Source organism: Ambystoma mexicanum, chromosome 3p (assembly GCF_040938575.1).
Source record: "Ambystoma mexicanum isolate Mex_15411 chromosome 3p, UKY_AmexF1_1, whole genome shotgun sequence".
Taxonomy (NCBI): Eukaryota; Metazoa; Chordata; class Amphibia; order Caudata; family Ambystomatidae; genus Ambystoma; species Ambystoma mexicanum.
This window is the reverse complement of record NC_090925.1, coordinates 800,898,502-800,916,065: the sequence shown is the minus strand read 5'-3', so window position 1 is coordinate 800,916,065 and position 17,564 is coordinate 800,898,502. Positions and strand designations below refer to the sequence as shown.

Genomic DNA, 17,564 nt, shown 5'->3' with positions numbered 1-17,564 from the left:
GGTGGGTAATTCAGTGCAATTCCGTACTGCATGTTTGTCAGAAGCACAATAGGCGCATAATCCTTGTTCCCTCCTTCTCTTTCTTTCTTCAGGAGTTAATGATCTCCGGGTGAAACCTATCTGCATGGGTTCATCTGTGCGTTTGGTAGCAGGTGCGAGAGGAGGGGGATGTCCGGTGAATGAAGGTCTTAGCTTCCGTCTTTCATTACGACTTTCTTGCATTCTAGTTTCCATCTGTAGAGCAGCAGTCATCAACTCAGGCAACGTAGCAGGTCGTGGAAAGTGAGCCAGTTCATCTTTCAATTCCTCCTTAAGACTACGACGAAAGATGATGTACTGAGATTGATCAGACCAACCGGTCTCCATAGCCAGTCTTTTAAATGAAGAAATGTAAGTCCTAACATCAGCCTGACCTTGGCGTGCGTCTAACAATTCTTCCCCGGCTGCAAATGACCGTTCTGGACACTCAAAAGTCTGTTTCAATCATTCCAAGAACGACCTAAAATCCTGTAGTATTGGATCGTTACCAGTGACAAGAGGTGTGGCCCAAGCTAGGGCATTGCCTGTCATATTAGATATTAGAAAACCTGTTTTAACATGGTCTGAAGCAAACGTGCGGGTTCTAAAAGCAAAATACACTCTGCAGGCATCAAGAAACTCTTTTAGAGTCTTAGGGGAACCGTCGTATTTGCCCGAGGATAGGGCCATTGGTGGCAAGTCAGTAGACTGAGGTTCTCGTGTCGCTACAATCTGCTTCAATATATTGTTTTCCGCCTTCATATTTTGCATCTCTAATGAGAGGCTTTGTACTGCGGCTACCAATTCTTGTACTTGCCATGAAGTAGCCATAGTGGGTTTTTGGGCGTTGCAAACTGTCAACTTTCTTTTCTTGTTGAGGCTGAATGTCCCACTTTCCCTCCTCCACCTCCTCACCTGAGGAAATCGTGTCATCTTCCACTGGGCTCAAGGATCGATGGGATCTGTAGTCCTTCTCCTTTTTGTTTTGAAGTTTGAGTCTCACACGAGAGGAAGCCACAGTGAAGGCTACTAGAGAGCACTTCCCTGAGGACCCCCCTCCCGGGAGGGACGAGTTAGGGGAAAAAGCCAAACGTGGCAAAAAAACCCTCAGAAATGTGGCAGCTGGACTGGAAGATGCAGGATTCAAGTGGAAGAACGTATTCGTCCCAATGTGGGCACAGGAATCCGAGGTAGTTGAATTGGCGTTCGGACAATCACGAAAACCCAAAGCATAGGCAGCAGGACAGAAAGTGAAAGTAAGATGCGGCGAGGCCGCTAGGAAAGAAACCCGTATTGAGGTCCACGTATTGAAAAGTAGCATAAACAGGAGGGAGTACGGGCAGAGAGGGAGAGAAAGATAACGAGGAAAGAAAACCGGAAGAGACCGGGAACAAAGCGTAGCGCAACAACGGCAGCAAAGGAAAAACACAGCTGACCGAAAGGTTGCAACGCGCAGATGTCAAGAGGAGGCGTGCCTAAATAGTACTACGTACATACGACGTAAAAGAACTAGACCGCTGCATGTACGTAGTTGAAGGCGTGCTGGAAATCGGGAAGTGCGGTAGCGACTCCAACGGTGCCATAGACGCCAATATCCAAGACGTTGCATGACACATCTGGCAAGTGAGAGCTGAAGTCTGAAGGCCTAGTGTAGCCTCGCTAGAGTTGACCACGCCGACGTGGCCTGACTCCCAGTGTACGAATTAGTCTCATTGATAATGTTGCATGCACTGCTATGGGTGGTCTAACCTTTGACCGCCCAGGTCCGTTATGTTGAGCTTAATGGCACCTAATGCCTGGACCTGGCCCTTGTTGAGGGTGCTAATGCTTAATTTATCACCACAATTTCCATATGTAGGTCATACTTTACTGTATCCATCGGATTCTCTGCTATAATTGTTTTTATAAGTATGTATGGATATGTGCAATAGGTGTTTACCAATGAATAATCATTTTGGTTACTGGGGGAACATATTCCTTGCAACTCTTTCTGTGTCTGTAAGACTGTTAACACAGACCTGGTTTGCTGATTTTTGTTTTTCTCCACAGGTGGCAAATTATGCTCCCTTTACACTGCTTCCCTCTCTTGTGCCAAAAGCTCTTTATGATCAAGCTAAGGCCGTTCAGCAAGATTTTAACCTTCTGTTGGATCTGGTTAGCCAGGATGAAGGATTCCTGGAAGAAGTCCTTGCAAGGTAATCCCTTTTTATTATAAAGTGTTTATTTATTTATTTATTTATTTTTTTGGGGACTGGTTAGTCTATAAATTCATAGGCTCTGAATTTCCAAAAGCCTGGCTCCCTCTCACTGCCATGAGCATCACCATTTGGAAATGTGAATCGTCTACAAAATCGCAATAATGTGAGCACTCCTGTGGGGGAAGAAAGCTGTGGAAGCAGTTGTGACAGTGTTGCTGCCTGACTCTCCTTCCACACACTGAAGGGTCTTGGGACTGAGGATGACCACACACCTTGTGGAAGTGGAAACCCCAGAGCTCCTTTTTATGCCCAGGTGCTCATACTCTGCAGGATCAGGAAGTGGCTCTACAAAGCACCTATTTAACAGCAGGCAGATGAGAAATTCTAAGGCAGGCCCTCTTTACCCCCACATACCCACTGACACAACCCTCCAAAGGAAAGGGCCATCCATTCCCCAGCCCCCTTCCCCGTGTAATACGGATGGGGGTATGCCCCTAAAACTTCACACATTCAGGCTTTAAACACTTATATTCCTCTCCTAGCAAGTCCAACCCATTATTCCTCTCCTAGCAAGTCCAACCCATTTACTAGCTTCAAACCCCCACTTCCCACCAGGACATAGACGCAAGCCCCAGCTTAACTCTTAATACTGGTGCTCCCAGACTGTTTGCCACCTTCAGTGACACACTTTCCCATTCAGAAACAAAGCTGGAAACCAGACCCCAGCCACGTGGCCCCACTGCATTGATCCTGTAGAGCTAGTGATTCACTCGTTATCGTAGATGTTTCAGAGTGAGCTCAGGCACTTGAGCCTTCTGTAGCCTCTTTTGCTTCTTTCTCACTGGTACCGCGGCTCATCCACTTAGTGTCAGGTTGGTCTGAAATTCACCTGCACCAACCTCCCTGGGAGAAGCAGCATTCAGGCACAGGCAGCTCTGTCTGACTTTAAAATGGTGATGTGACCTTTTTAAAGTTTCAGCCATCTCCACAGAAGCCTTTCATTGAGTGAGATTACAAATTGGAGAGTAATAATCACAACCAAGGAGAAACACATGCTAGAGCATACTGGAAATAGCTGTATGTTTAGTTAGGGACGAAGGTTGGAGAGCGCAAGATGCATAATCCAATAAGGAGAAGTGAATGATCAAGGGTAATCCATCACACAGCAAAATGGCACCAGGCATTGCGGAGAGTGTTCCAGAACTAACTAGTCTCCTGGAGCTAGACCCTGGGTCAGGGCAGAGTGCCCTAAGTGCGATCCACACTCAACGTAAACACGTAAGCCACATGTGGACGACCCACCCACCCACTTGGTTGGTATGAGATACCTACTTGAGTGTACCAGTCGCATCAAGGCAGCACATTGTGAGGGAAGAGGTTTATGAAGAGGTTGTGGTTGGGCACAGGGAAGGTGGAAATCTAGAAAGATGTTAAGGGAAACACGTGGATAGGTATGGAGAGTTGTGGAAAGTCTCTCCTGACACTCTGCACTGATGCTTAGGCGGACTCTCTATGATCTCGTATCTTATGCTTTCATGTCGAATACCCTCATAACTAGCAATGTATACTCTTGAAATACTTGGAAACATGTACTCTTATGCATTTTCAACCAGAGGATCATCAGCCTTGTACACTTGTTATTGCGCTTTGTGTACCAGCAGGTAACATAAATGGGGCACATAATATAAACATAAATGCTGGCTCCCTGGAGGGGGGATAATTCCTTATCCCATGAAGTCCATAGACCTATCCACCCCAACCCCGTGTTTTACCACAGAATAAGTCCATTCCAACATCTGGCAAAAAAGGGAGGAAGCACCCATACATCTAACACGCTTCTGACTTTCATGTGTTGACTCGCACATACAAACCTGAATACATTAACCAGGTAAGCACTTATCTGTGGCCCCTGCACTCGGGCAGGAGTCGGGGGGGGGGGAGCCAATAGGCAAACGTTGCACTGCTTAATTCCTGTCTGTGCTTGTAGCAACCCAAAGTCACCTCTGCAGCCCAGAGAGGACGCGCTGCAAGGAAGGCGTTACCTCACACCTCTGACCTGCCTTGATTCACAGGAGAAAAAATCACTGCCACGACCCAGGATGGGATCGCTGTACAAATTCACCTTTTCCAACCCTCCAGACCAATATCAAAGATTCAGGAGGCTCTGCAAGCTGTTCAAAACCACAGCGAGTGAGCCACGTTAATTGCAAGCACGGGTGAAAAGGACAGACTTCCTTTACACTGCATACCTGCAAACGTCCCCCACACTCTACCTTCTAGGGATTGTAGTTCTCTCCGTGAGTGCTCGGCCTGATGGGCGGCCACAGATATTCCTGACAGAGTGTGAAATTTGAGGAGGAAAGCCACAAGCTTGTGTAGGGTTTCGCAGTCTTCCCAGGACTATATTGCCGACAGTGGCAGCTGCCATGCCTGGATGTAAAGAAACACACAACAAGGCTGCTGAGTGCTCACATCCCAGCAAAGGGCAGATATCTAAATGGACCCAAAAGCTTTTTGCGAGGCTTTGATTGTTTATGCCGAACAAGGCAGATACATAGTTCTTGGGTGCTGTTCGTACTTTTGTTCATAAGAGAATTGTCTAGCATTTTGTTCCTTGACTTTCCTTGTGTATGGGACCAGACTGACATGCAAATGGGGATTTCTCCTCTGTGAAAGCACAGTGAGCTTTAATTGTGTCTGTAGACCCTCCTAAATTGGAATCATCATAGATGCATGGTTATTTAGCAGTTTCTGTTCTCAATAAGCCCCTTTACTTATAGGTTTACTTGGATTATGATGCACTCATACTATTTTTCTTATCAGCAACAAATGGTGATTTAGGATGTAACTTTACCGGAATTAATTTACTTTTGGTGGACCATGGACGTTTGCCCTCCTGAAATAGCCATTCTTTTAAATTCTTGGACTCTTTTGGCACACAACTGTTGTCCATTTAATTCTCATTATGGCTTAAAAACATATCCGCAAACTTAAGTCTATATTAGCATAATGAATGGGCAGACTACTGCACCCTCCAAACAACCTTCCTACATGGCACATGGTTAAGAGCCTCCAATGGTATGACCAGCTGTACAAGAGCATCACATCTATGCAATATTCAAATCTGAGGGTCCTACATGCGTGAGGGATCATGGGTACAGTGGACGTCACACTAGGGATAGTATTACTGACACGCCCTATGTCGACGCCCATTTTCGAGTTTCGAAAAACTAACTGTAATACTCTGCAGCTTCCACTAGATGTCGGCCTATGCACAGCATGTGAATCTAAGCAGATACAAGCATCAGAAATACGATTACGGTGAGTAATGTATCCCATACATCTCCAACATAGAGTTTTAACACTGAAGTAGAAACATTAATTTAAATCAAAAAATCTATGAAAGGTTTAAAAGTTTAAATAAAATCATACCATGTCAATCGCTTAATTCTAAAATGTCTACGTAGCCAAGCTGAATGGCTAAATCCTGCCACAAAATATGTCATTAATTGATGCAGTCGTTTGGCACATCGCGGCAGCCATGACATTTGACACCTGCTTTTTTGAACAAGGATAATAAGTACGTTCTCCTCAGGTCATCGTATTCTTCACAGAACAACAAGATATGTGTAACAATCTCTGAGCATGCTTTTCACAGCTGACATAGTTCAGAATTACTATCTTTCCACCTACCAGTGAATTTTTTGCCATCTTAAGAGTGCCAGTTCTGAACTCCATAAAAAGGGAACGTGCATACGCCGCGGAGATCAAGTCTACATATTTTTCAATTCCTTGTGATTGCAATTCTGATTTATTTTTTAATTGATTCTATTGCGGTTATTGTGGAATTCCTGCTTGCCTTAAATTTGACAGTAACTTCGATTTGAGGCGTTTGAAATAAGGACAGAGAAGTACAACGTGAGTTATTGACTCCCAGGAGTACTGACCTATTGGGCAGTTGAGAGATGAGTCCTGATGCCATTTCAAATAAATCTAGTCGCATTTTCAAAAATGGAGCACTCTGTTGGCAGCTAGTTCAAATATGGTTCAGGACTCTATTCACTTTTAATACTTAAATACACAGATAATGTCCTGCACATGGTCAACCTTGTCAAGTTATCAACTTGTCGTGGGCTTCTTTTATATTTATAACGTCATGATTCAAGATCTTGACGCCCTCTCTGGATACAGGTGTCTGGGAATTTCGTGGACCAGATCCTGCTCAACGAGGAGTTCCGTCGGGCGATAGTGGTGGGGTGTCCGCTCCAACATCGCCTGGGGTTTCAAAACCCTCCATACCAGGGGACCGTCACCACAGACGCTTCCCTGGAAGGCTGGGGAGCCCACACCGGACGTCTGCATGCCAGAGGCCTGTGGCTGCCGGAGGAGGATCTCCATATCAAAATCCTAGAACTACAGGCATTGTTCAGGACCCTCAAGTCATTCCTTCCGTCTCTGAAGGTCAAGGTGGTGAGGATCTTCATGGACAACACCACCACCATGTTCTACATCAGGAAACAGGGTGGGGGGCACTCGATGCCCAGCGCCCTCCAAGGAGGGGCAGGACTTGTGGCACTGGGCCATCAGACAAGAGATGTTCCTCATCACTCTTCACCTAGCGGGATTCAGGAATACCATCTCATACTCCCTAAGTAGGGAATTGCGCTCCTGCCACGAGTGGGAACTTCGGCAGGACCAGGTGGACTGCATCTTCGCCAAGTGGGGCAGGCTCCAGATCGATCTGGTTGTGACAGTGGCAAACTCCAAATGCCAGAAGTTTGCCAGCAGATTCCACCAACCGAGGAGCCTGGTGTTACGCTCACCTGGTCTGTGCGGGGACGTTGGGGCACGGTTGGAGCCCTCCGTGGATTCGGCTCCCCGGGATCGGTTCTCATCCCCAGCTGCTGCCAAGTATACTGTTCTGGATGCTGGTCCTGTCCCTGCGGGAACACGAGAGGCAATGAGAAGGGTGTGGAGGTATCGTGACTCCCCTCGGACCTTTAGTGCCAAAATGAGGTAAGCAATTACCCATATAGGCTCACCTGATATATAGTTAGGACGAGCTCTCTGTCCTGCTTCTCATCAGCAGGGGCGCTTCAAGGTGACCGTGTTGCTTCACTGGTCCATAGATGTGGGGCCCAGGCCGGCTGTGACCGAACCACTTTTAAGGTAGGAGTCTATGTGATATTATTGTTCATATAAGTATTAATGTCTTGTCACATGATTTAAGTTCATACTAATGTCTCTTTCTAGGGGATTGGGTCCTCCGACGTATTCCATATCTATGACTTGTAATCACCACAGCTGTGCTGATTACATGTCATAGATATGGAATACGTCGTCGGACCATCCCATCGAAAGAACGTTACCATGTAAGAAAGTAACTTGTTCTTCTCCCTTATAGGTGATGGCAGCCCAGCGGAGCCATTGCGCCGGTGGAGGACTTCGAAGTGTTCCCAAGAAGATGACTAGTTGGAATCCAAAGGTAAGCGCTAGATGCGATGGCGCGCAACCTTAGCAAATGTCTCAATGTCTCAATTAGGTTTCGAACCTTATTTGTTCTTTCCTCCTGTAGGAGTAAAGGTCAGGTAAAGCGTGCAGTCGGTGGTTGTAATCCACGAGCCAGGTAAGTGCGCTCTGGTTGATCGCGGATGGAGTCACTGCAAGCAGGTAAGAGACGCTTCAGCGATGATTCAAGTGGTTCTGATGAAGAAAACTGGTAAGTTGCGCCTCCGCGATGGTTTGGCTGGCTATGCAGGTAAGATGTTTCTCCGCGATGGTTTCACTGGAGGACAGGTAAGATCCTTCTCCGAGATGGTTTCGCTGGACGACAGGTAAGATGCTTCTCCAAGATGGTTTGCTGGGAGACAGGTAAAAGGCTTCTCCGAGATGGTTGCACTGGAAAACAGGTAAGATGCTTCTCAGGCGGCGGTGAGCGTTACGCTGCTTAGGCAGAATAACGCAAAGCCTAGGCCTGTGGCTGGGGCAGGCTTAAATAGCCTGGTCCTGGCCAGGTCCCCTTGCTCTGCTAGATGGTTCCACCCTGCCACTCCCAAATGATGCTGCACGTACAGCTTCATTAATTCCTATGGCCACGGCACGCCCAGATACACGTGGTTGACTGATATGAGATGGAATGACACGTGCCCAAGGAAAAAAGTGTGCAGAGCACACTTTCTTATGAGCCTGGCGCCAAAGGCGCCAGGACTGGGTCCAACTGGACCCTTCAGGGGATGTGAACTGGGGTTCCTGTCCAGTGGCCATGACACCTGGGGGATGCGTTCTCCTTCCTGTGAGAACGGTGGTCTCTGTATGCATTTCGTCGGTTGCCTCCTGCTACGAGTCATCAACACACTCAAACGCTGCCAGTGCAGGATGATACTCATCGCCCGGCGTGGCTGAGGCAGATTTGGTATCCGGACCTTCTCTGCCTGTCGCGTCTCCTCCGGTCTAGCTGCCAGTGGTTCCAGATATTCTCACCAGAGGAGGCAGCACAATCCTTCATCACGACACAGGATCGCTGTACCTGAGGGCTTGGCTCATGCAGCACTAGAGTTTGGAGCATATGATTTGCCTTCGGACTGCAAAGAGGTCCTCACCAAGGCCAGGGCGTCGTCGACTTTGAAGTGCTACGGTCTCAAGTGGAAGTTTTGCGTCGTGGTGCTGGTCTCTGAAGATTACTCCTCTGAGGGTCACGGTGTGAAGACTGGAGTGGGGTTTCTGTATCCTGCTCTCTATATGGCAGAGTCGAGGCACAGAGCACTCCCGCCAAGATTCTCGATTTGGTAAAATGTGGATGAGAAATCAAGGCTTAAACTCTCAGGAGGTGATGCCGGCTGGTTCTTAAGTACAGTGTAGTCCCCAAGCACCCACAAAGGAATGTCCACTGTTAGTGATAACAGTCTTTATATAAATAAGGTTCACGTTATATACACAATCACGATAACTCACTTTGTACTCTGGCAATACTATAATGGCAAAATATACAAGTCTACGTTGTACCACTCTTTAACTATCGATTCCTTTGAAATGCATCAACTGCTAACAGTTCAAATGACATACGAATCAGATTGTAAAATGACTCAATGACAGACACAGAAAGAAGGTAAGTTAAATATAAGCAATGGTAGAACAGTCTATCCCATTACCATGAGACCGTTCTGTGGGAGGATTCCCCCATCTGAGCAATCTGTAAAACAAGCGTATTTACCAGCCCAGTCCAATTATGCTTAATATAGTCTCAGGTCTTTCTAAAAGTTCTACGACCCCAATGTACCTGGTTTCGTAGAGTTATTCGATGAGTCATCGGCGTGCCCTTGTTCAGTGAACTCCCTTTAAGGCAGGAGCCACGGGTCGTCGAGCTTCCTTGGTGAAGAAAAGGTGAACGCTGTTGTAGCTTCGATCTTCGTGGTGCTCGTTGACAAAGGCTTGTGAATGTCCTGGGAAGATGAGGCATGCAGTGTACTTCGATGGCAAGAGTTTCTAGCCGTAAAGAGTCAATGAAGAACTTTGGCCCAGCAAAGGTGTCCGGTCATGGGTGTCTGGCGTCAGTGATTGGGACGTGCCCACGGCTGGCTTTCGGATCTTCATCAGCGCCTTGGAGGCCTTTGGGTGGCGGGGAACCCACCAGCGGATTCTCCTCAGTTATCGACGTCCTTGACTTTCTCCAGCCAGACAAAGCGGCCGACGATGATGAGCAAGCGGAGTCCTTGATTCAATTGTCTTGTGCAAGGGAGCGTTGCGGCTCCGGTCATTGTGCAGCACGACGTCAAGCTGTCCCCGCTTCTGGGAAACGCGATTCAACGGGCTTCCAGCGGTTTTAGCAAACCTGCAAACCCTGGCTAACGACTATGGACTTGGATGTCTGGGTGCTTCACTTCGGTTTCCTCGGCGATCCCACTTCTCGGGTCGGCACGCTTTCGAAGGTCTGACTTCCAGGGAGCCTTGGCAAAGATTAGCTGGTGCACAATGGTCCCTTGTAGCTGAGGAAGAGGTCCCCTAGCCAGTTCCTCTCTTGGATCAGTTCCTTAATAGTCACACAGCTTTCAGATTAGCGAAGGACAGCAGCAGCAATTCTTCTTCTTCCAGCTGGCCTCAAGGCTAAGCAGCAAGTTTCGAATTCAGCTTCTGAACGATTTCCGTCAGTGAGAGGTCCTCAGATATACTGTCGGTCTGTCATTCACTCTGCTGGGTCACACTCAGGCCACTAATCATTCAGAAGGGCATTCAGGCAGGCAGCCAATCAGGCTCACAGCGCATTCAGGCCATTCTTCTCCATCCAGACACTCCCAACACGGAATGTGGATTCGAACAAGCACCCAGTCATTCAGCACTCCAAACTGCATTCATACCAGTTTCGGGCAGGGCTGTCTCAGTCATTGTCACACTACAGAAACCAGACATCCATAACATGAAATGCGTATTCGTCACACACTCCATTCACCCAGGTCCCACCCCACGGGTGTACCCAGACCATACAGTCATTGGGAAGGCTCCAGCCAGTCTGGCCTAGACTTCCCCACTATACCATATATGAAAATTCCACCCAACAGCCGGTCAGGGGAAGGGACACAGTCAGGGCTTCCCGGGACTTCGGGAAAACAAGGTAACAGGCGATGGAAGTCAAGAGGCCACGGGGGCCATCTTGTCTCCCATCAGGAATCCACTGATTCCAATTACAGGGCCTGGGCATCCCAAAATAGAGGATACTCAGGGCACCTGTCGATTCAGAATGGAGCTGCCACCAGCCCGTATCCTGCTCTGTGGGCCACACACAGGTGCCCAAGAATATACACTAGGAGTACAGGGTTGTACTCCACCCATGGGTGCCATAAGGGTATCCCAAGAGTCTGTATACCAAACCAAAAAGAGGAAGAGCCGCATCGCCAGGAGTCTCACATGAACTCCTCAGTGGAAAACAAGACAGAAGATACATGATAAAGCAATAAAGAACAAGGATACAGAGACCATGTCCCTTCAATGCATTTCCAGCATCACACACAGCCCCGCAGATTCTTCCGTAATTGCTTTTCTTGGCCAAGGCTGAACTGGTGCACGCCTCTTTCAAAGTACATCTGGCAGCGATATCCCGCTACACCAGGTCTTCAGGAAGATCTTCACTTTGGTCCCACTGAGTCATCAAGGAATTTCTCAGGGGACTGTTTCGATCCTTTCTGGCCGGTGAAGGCTCCTGCCCCGGTGTGGGAACTCAACGTGGTTCTGAAGAGGCTAGGGGGGGGGGCCTTCAAGCCTATGCATCAGGCCCCTTTTAAGTTCCTCTCGTGGAAAACTGCTTTCCTTGTGACCATGGAGGTTGGGGGAGTTCCAAGCCCTATCCTGCAAAATACCTGACTTTCTCAGATTCGCGGGTGTTGCTGCAGATGCACCCCTCTTTTTGAATAAAAATATATATATATAGGTTTTTATTGACATCTAGGTAACACAATTTAACCTGTAGTCACATTGCTACTGAACCGCTAGTGATATAAAAATGTTATCATCCCCTCCCACCACCCCCCCCTCACACCCATCATCCCCAAGTCCATTGTTCAGCTGGTCTCTGTTGACAAACAGTTCATCTTTGTGGCTCTCTCGAATCCGATCAGTGTCCATACTTTTAAAAAAAAACAAAAGCCATGCATCTTCAATGTTCGTTTTGGTCTCGTCCAACAAATGGGTCGAATTCGCCATATCATATATGGCACGCGCTTTGGCAACCTGCTCCCTTTCCCTTTTGCCCTTCGCTTCCAGCCCTGAGCTATGTAGCTTCTTGCGGCCACCATCAGAGTACGTATCATGTGTCCCTCCCCCTCCTGTCCATCCACCTCCACCCCAAAAAGTATCTTAAGGGGTATATTTTCCTTCGCCGCCCGTCAACTCCCTCCAGCCAAGTCAGGACGGACTGCCAATACTGGGGGATACAGAGGCACTCCCACCACATGTGATAATGTGCTGTGCGGTTGACTACATCGCCAGCAGTCCGCTCCTGGATGCATCTTTGCTAGGGCACTGGGAGATAGTGCCAATGACGTATGAGTTTCATCACCTGCATCCTGTATTGCAGCAACACTGTGGATCCCTTTACTGCTCTACATATCTTATGCCACAATATGTTTGAGATGTCCCATCCCAAGTCTGACTCACTCCTGGCTTGCGCCAGCAGCATCAGTCCCACATCCCCACTCCTAAGCTCTGCGTATAGCCGAGCAATGCGCCTCTTGGTATCAGTGTTCCTCAGCAATGCTTTCTCAAAGGACATGAGCTCCCGTCTCAGATTGTTTGCCCATCTATGTTCCATCAGCACCCCTTAAATTGCAAGTAGCAGAACACTGAGAGGCTGCCCGCCTTTAGACAGTCCTCCAGGCAGTCCTCGGAGAGAGGGGGGACAGAAGGAGGGAGTCCAGATGCAACTAAGCAGAGAAGGCCATGGCGTGAACCAACACCTGGTGTACCCTTCCTTCCACACTGCCCTGAAACCCTCCAACACTGGGTGTTTCAGCACTCTCTCCGGTATCTCCCTTTGCGGAACCCACATCCATTCCCCCAGTGTCACTGGTGCCAATATCGAGTTGTCCATGTATACCCATTGCTTTCGCGTTCTGGGGTCTAGGTGGTCTACCATTATTCGCAGCTGTGCCGCCCTGTAATATGTTTAAAGATCGAGGAGTCCCACCCCACTGTCCTCCTGCGCTAGAAGCAGGGTGCTGTAAGCCACCCTCGGCCTCGCCCACCCAGAGAAAGTGCAGAAGAGCTCTACACTCTGTTCTGAAGTAGGAGATCAGAACTACGGTTGGGAGTATCTGGAAAAGATACATACATTTGGGGAGTAGTGTCATTTTGCAATGGACACGTGCCATCCAGGAAAGACTTGTCCTCCCCCAAGGGTGCAAGTCAGCCTGCACCCTACTCCACAATGGTAGATAGTTAGTTTTTCGCAAAGAGGTACCTGGCATCCCTTGTGACATTGATCCCCAAGTACCGGAACCCATTTTTTTCCATCTGTAGGCCTATACCTTCAACATACCCCTTTACGCCTTGGTCCCATTCTCCCCTCGGGAAGACTACTGACTTCCCTATGTTCATTTTAAACCCCAACCCTGCTCCGTATTCCTTCAATGTTTGGAGGAGGCGAGGGAGAAACTCCTGCGGATATGTGACATGGAGCAGAGCATCATCCGCGAATAAGCTCAGTTTATAACTAACAATTCTGATCTGGACCCCTGTGATATTGTGATCCCCCCTGCACCGCCATCGCCCATGGTTCCATAACCAGGGTGTACAGTAGGGATTATAGGGGGCACCCCTGTTTGGTACCCCTTTGTAGTTCCAAACCCCCTCACAGACCCCCATTAACTACTTTTGTTGCCATGGGTGCAGAATATAGACCCTCGATCCAGTCCAGCCAGCATGAAGAGCCAGCTAACTCGATCGAAGGCTTTCTCAGCATCGAGTGCCAAAATTGGAGCTCCATTACGCCGCACCTTGGACCCACCATAATGTGCAAAGCTTTCCTCCTATTATCTGACCCTTGCCTGTTTTGGACAAAGCCTACCTGGTCTGGGTGAACCAATTTGGGGAGTTACGCTTCCAGTCTAGATGCCAAGATTTTCGCAAAGATCTTGGCATCCGCATTTAGCAGCGAGATAGGGCGATACGAGGAACATTGCTCCCTGTCCTTTCCTGACTTGGGGATGACCGCAATCAATGCCTCCAGGAATGTGGGTGGCAGGCTTCCGGGTCCCTCGATAGCGTTAAATACCTGAGCCAAAGGCTCGGCCAGGAGTTCCTGAAACTGCTTATAAAAGCTGGAGGTGTTCCCGTCTTCACCTGGGGCCCTGCCCGGCTTAAGGCAGGCAATTGCCTGCCTCACTTCTTTAGACGAGCTATCCTCTCAAGGTTCAGTCCCTCCTCCTCTGAGAACCGGGTCATGGGGAGACTTTCCAAATACTTCTGCACCTCAGTTTTGTCCTCAGCACGGAGTCGTGTATAAAAGTTGGTGTAATATTCCATAAAGCACTCCTATACCCCTTGCCATGTGAACCCGTCCTCCCCGTCTCTGATTATTACTATCTTCCCCGCCACCTTTGCTTCCCGTATCCTGTTTGCTAGGAGTGTCCCAACCTGGTCACCTCTCTCATAGTACCTCTGCTTTGCGTAGCGTAGCCTCTTGAATACCTCCCCAATCAAGAGCGCATGTATCTTCCTGGGCTGGTCAGGGAGGTTTGCATACTGCGTAGTTCTCCACTTAGCCGTTGCTCTATCAGTGCCCTCTCCCTCTTCCTACGAGCCCTCTCTGCTATCAAGAGGCCCCTGAAGGTAGCTTTCGCCGCCTCCCACATGTACTTTAAATGTGTCTACCCATTGTTATTCGTGTCAAAAAAGCTGTGAATCTCTCCTTCTATAAAGTCCTGAAAGGTGGGATCCCGCAAGAGATTGTCATTACAGCGCCACCTGGGTGTCCCCTTGTGTCCATCCCTATGTTTCATTCCACTACAACCATTTCATGATTGGACCATGTTACTGTCTCGACCGTAGGTTGCGCAGTTAGGTCTTTCTGCTCCTGTACTGTTAGCAAGAGATTCTGGTGTATGCTTGGTGTGGCGGGGAGAAGAAAGTGTACCTTCCAGGTTGCGGATGGTACGTTCTCCAAATGTCTGCCCAAAAATAATCCTGTAGCAACTACCCAAAGTCTTTGTGGGTCCTATCCCTTGTCTTCTCCCTACCCCCCTGGGCAGAGTACCAGTTGTGACTTGGGTCCAGAATCATATTGAAGTCTCCACCAACAATTGTGGCTCCCTCCCCCAGTCCTCCAATACTGCAAAGACCTTTATCAAGAATTTCACCTGATTTACGTTTGGTGCATAAACCAAGGCTAGGGTGACCATTTCCCCCTCCAATTTACCCTTAACTGCTACAAATCTGGCCCCAAAGCCCCTCCTAAATTGCGCCTCCTTTAGCTGTTTGCCCTTCACCAGCACTAAACCTACTCCCTCCTTTGGCACTGCGTGCGAGGCCCAGTACATTTGCCCTCGTGCTAGCCCCCTCAGGGCCATCTCCTCCCCTTTACGATAGTGGGTCTCCTGGAGGAATACCACTGCTAGGTTAGCTTTACAGAGTGCATTTGCTGTAAGGGACCTCTTGTTCAGGAAGTTAAGTCCTTTTATGTTTAATGTTGCCTTCAAGCTAGCCATAACCCTGCTTGGCAAGATCTATACATGTTACTGGCCTTTCTCCAAGTGAGCCGTGGTTCGAGCCCCTGAACATACGGTGTGTTTTCCCCCTCCCAGTCCTCCCCAAGTGTGAACTTTCCCCACCAATGGCCTTTGACGTACAGGCCTGGCTTGGATCAGCAGCCCAGCCTCCCTGAGACTCCCGTACATTTCCAGGCTACTATTTTATTTTTAAAATTTGTTTATTGGCATTTGTGGTTATATGCATTACACATTTTCATTGGTCAGGTCTTTAGCTCAGGCTGACTGACTTACTTGCAGGTAACATGCCATTACATTCACAAAGGTTAACAACATTAATACAACATAAAAACATTAACTGTCTCCTTATGGGGGTTAGCTGGAGGTTAGTCCGTCTTCGGAGGGGGGGGTGGGCGGTTGGCACGGCTTTGGGGGGGCCATCGGGAATCCTTCTGGGATGGCCTGGTTGACGGGGGGCCGTATTCCAATGTTTATTCGTTTCAGTGGGTCGGTAGGGTGTTCGAGTTAATTATTCAAGGGGGTTTATCATCGGAGGATCGAAATATTTTAGCCATAGTGTCTTTCCATGCCTCCAGTGCCGTGCTTGATTCTTCGGTGGATCTGGCTATGCTGTCTTCCCAGGCTTTGGTTTCAGCATTTGCCCACCTTTCCAGTTCGATGCGCCAGGCTTTACAGCTCGGACCCGCAGGTTTTTTCCATGCCATGGCGATGGTCCTCTTGGCTGTTATACACAACAGGTCCATCAATTTCACAGCATGTTTAAGTTTGGCTAGCCTGGGGTAGCTACCCAGGAGGCATTCCGCTGGGGTCCGTTTGTATCTCGTGACTTCAGCTACTTCGCAAGTCTGCTTCACTTTTGCCCAGAGAGTTTGTGTCTTAACGCAGTTCCATAGCATATGGATCAGATCTGCTCCTTCCGTCCCGCACCAGTTACACTGTGCTTGGTTGTTCTTATTAAACTTTGCTAGTTTTCTTGGAGTCAGGTAGGTGCGGTAGAGCACATTGATTTGTATTAATCGGAATCTCTGGTTCCTTGACACCTCCTTCGGGAACGACAGTGCCCTGAGCCATTCGTTGTCGGACATTTCCTGCCTCATGTCCATTTGCCAGCGGGCCCTCATTGCTTCGCTTCGAGGGTTGGGGATGTTGCGCATGATGCTGTATATCTGCGATACTACCTTCCCGCCATCGTTCAGGTTGTATATCAATGTCAGAAAGGGATCTGCCTCCGGTTCCTCGGGCCAGGTGGCCCATCTAGATCGGGCTATGTTCCGGAGCTTTTGGTACCACAAGAATTGTCCGGCGTGGATATCCTCCATCTCCCGTATTTCGGCAAATTCTCTAAATATGCCGTCCATGTAGAGGTCGCCCCAAGTGTATAGCCCTTTCCTTTCCCACGATCTGATGTTGTTCAGGTTAACGTGTGTTTCGCCCAGGCCAGCCAATATCGGCACTTCTTGGTAGTATGGTTGTTTCAGATGCTGGATCATCATAGCTCTGTGCCATATTCTCTTGCCTAGGTCTGCCAGGAATGGTGGTTTGCACATAAGGTTTTTAGGGGCCCAGATCAATTCTTTCAGCCGAAGCGGCTTTATCAGCCCTTGCAGCAGAGGGGACTCGGAAGTGACATCGTCTGCTAGCCATTTGGATACATGGCTCAGTTGGGCCGCCAGGTAGTATTTTTCTAAGTTTGGTAGTTGAATTCCGCCCTGCTCATACGGCAGGACCAGCGTAGATAAGGCCACCCGGTGTCTGCCGTTTCCCCACAGGAATTCCTTGATTATTGCGTCAAGGAGTTGGAAAAAGGGTTTTGTAATGTAGAAGTGCACGTTTTGAAATCCGTACAGGAATCTGGGGAGGATGATCATTTTAACTATTGAGGCCCTGCCTAGCATAGACAATGGAAGCTTTGCCCAGAATTTTATGGATTTCCTAAGTATGGGAACCGCTGCCTTCGTGTTATGCTCATGCATCAGCTCCGGGGTATGCATTACTTGGATCCCAAGGTAACGGAAAGCCGTCGTCCGCCACTCGACGCCCACCTTGGGGAGTTCATCGGTGCTTCTATTTTTTAATCCTGCTAGTGGGAACAAGCAGGATTTAGTTTTGCTAAACTTAATGCCAGAGTATTTGGCAT

General features: G+C 48.6%; 1 protein-coding gene across 3 annotated transcripts in view; it reads left to right on the top strand.

Annotated features, from left to right (window-relative positions):
- Positions 1-17,564, top strand: part of GSS (glutathione synthetase) — a 912,719-nt gene that overhangs the window by 219,693 nt on the left and 675,462 nt on the right. For all 3 annotated transcript variants that reach the window (XM_069651814.1, XM_069651815.1, XM_069651816.1), the window contains exon 3: positions 2,068-2,213. In XM_069651814.1, the coding sequence (XP_069507915.1) occupies positions 2,068-2,213 (146 nt within the window). The remainder of the gene's footprint in view (positions 1-2,067; positions 2,214-17,564) is intronic.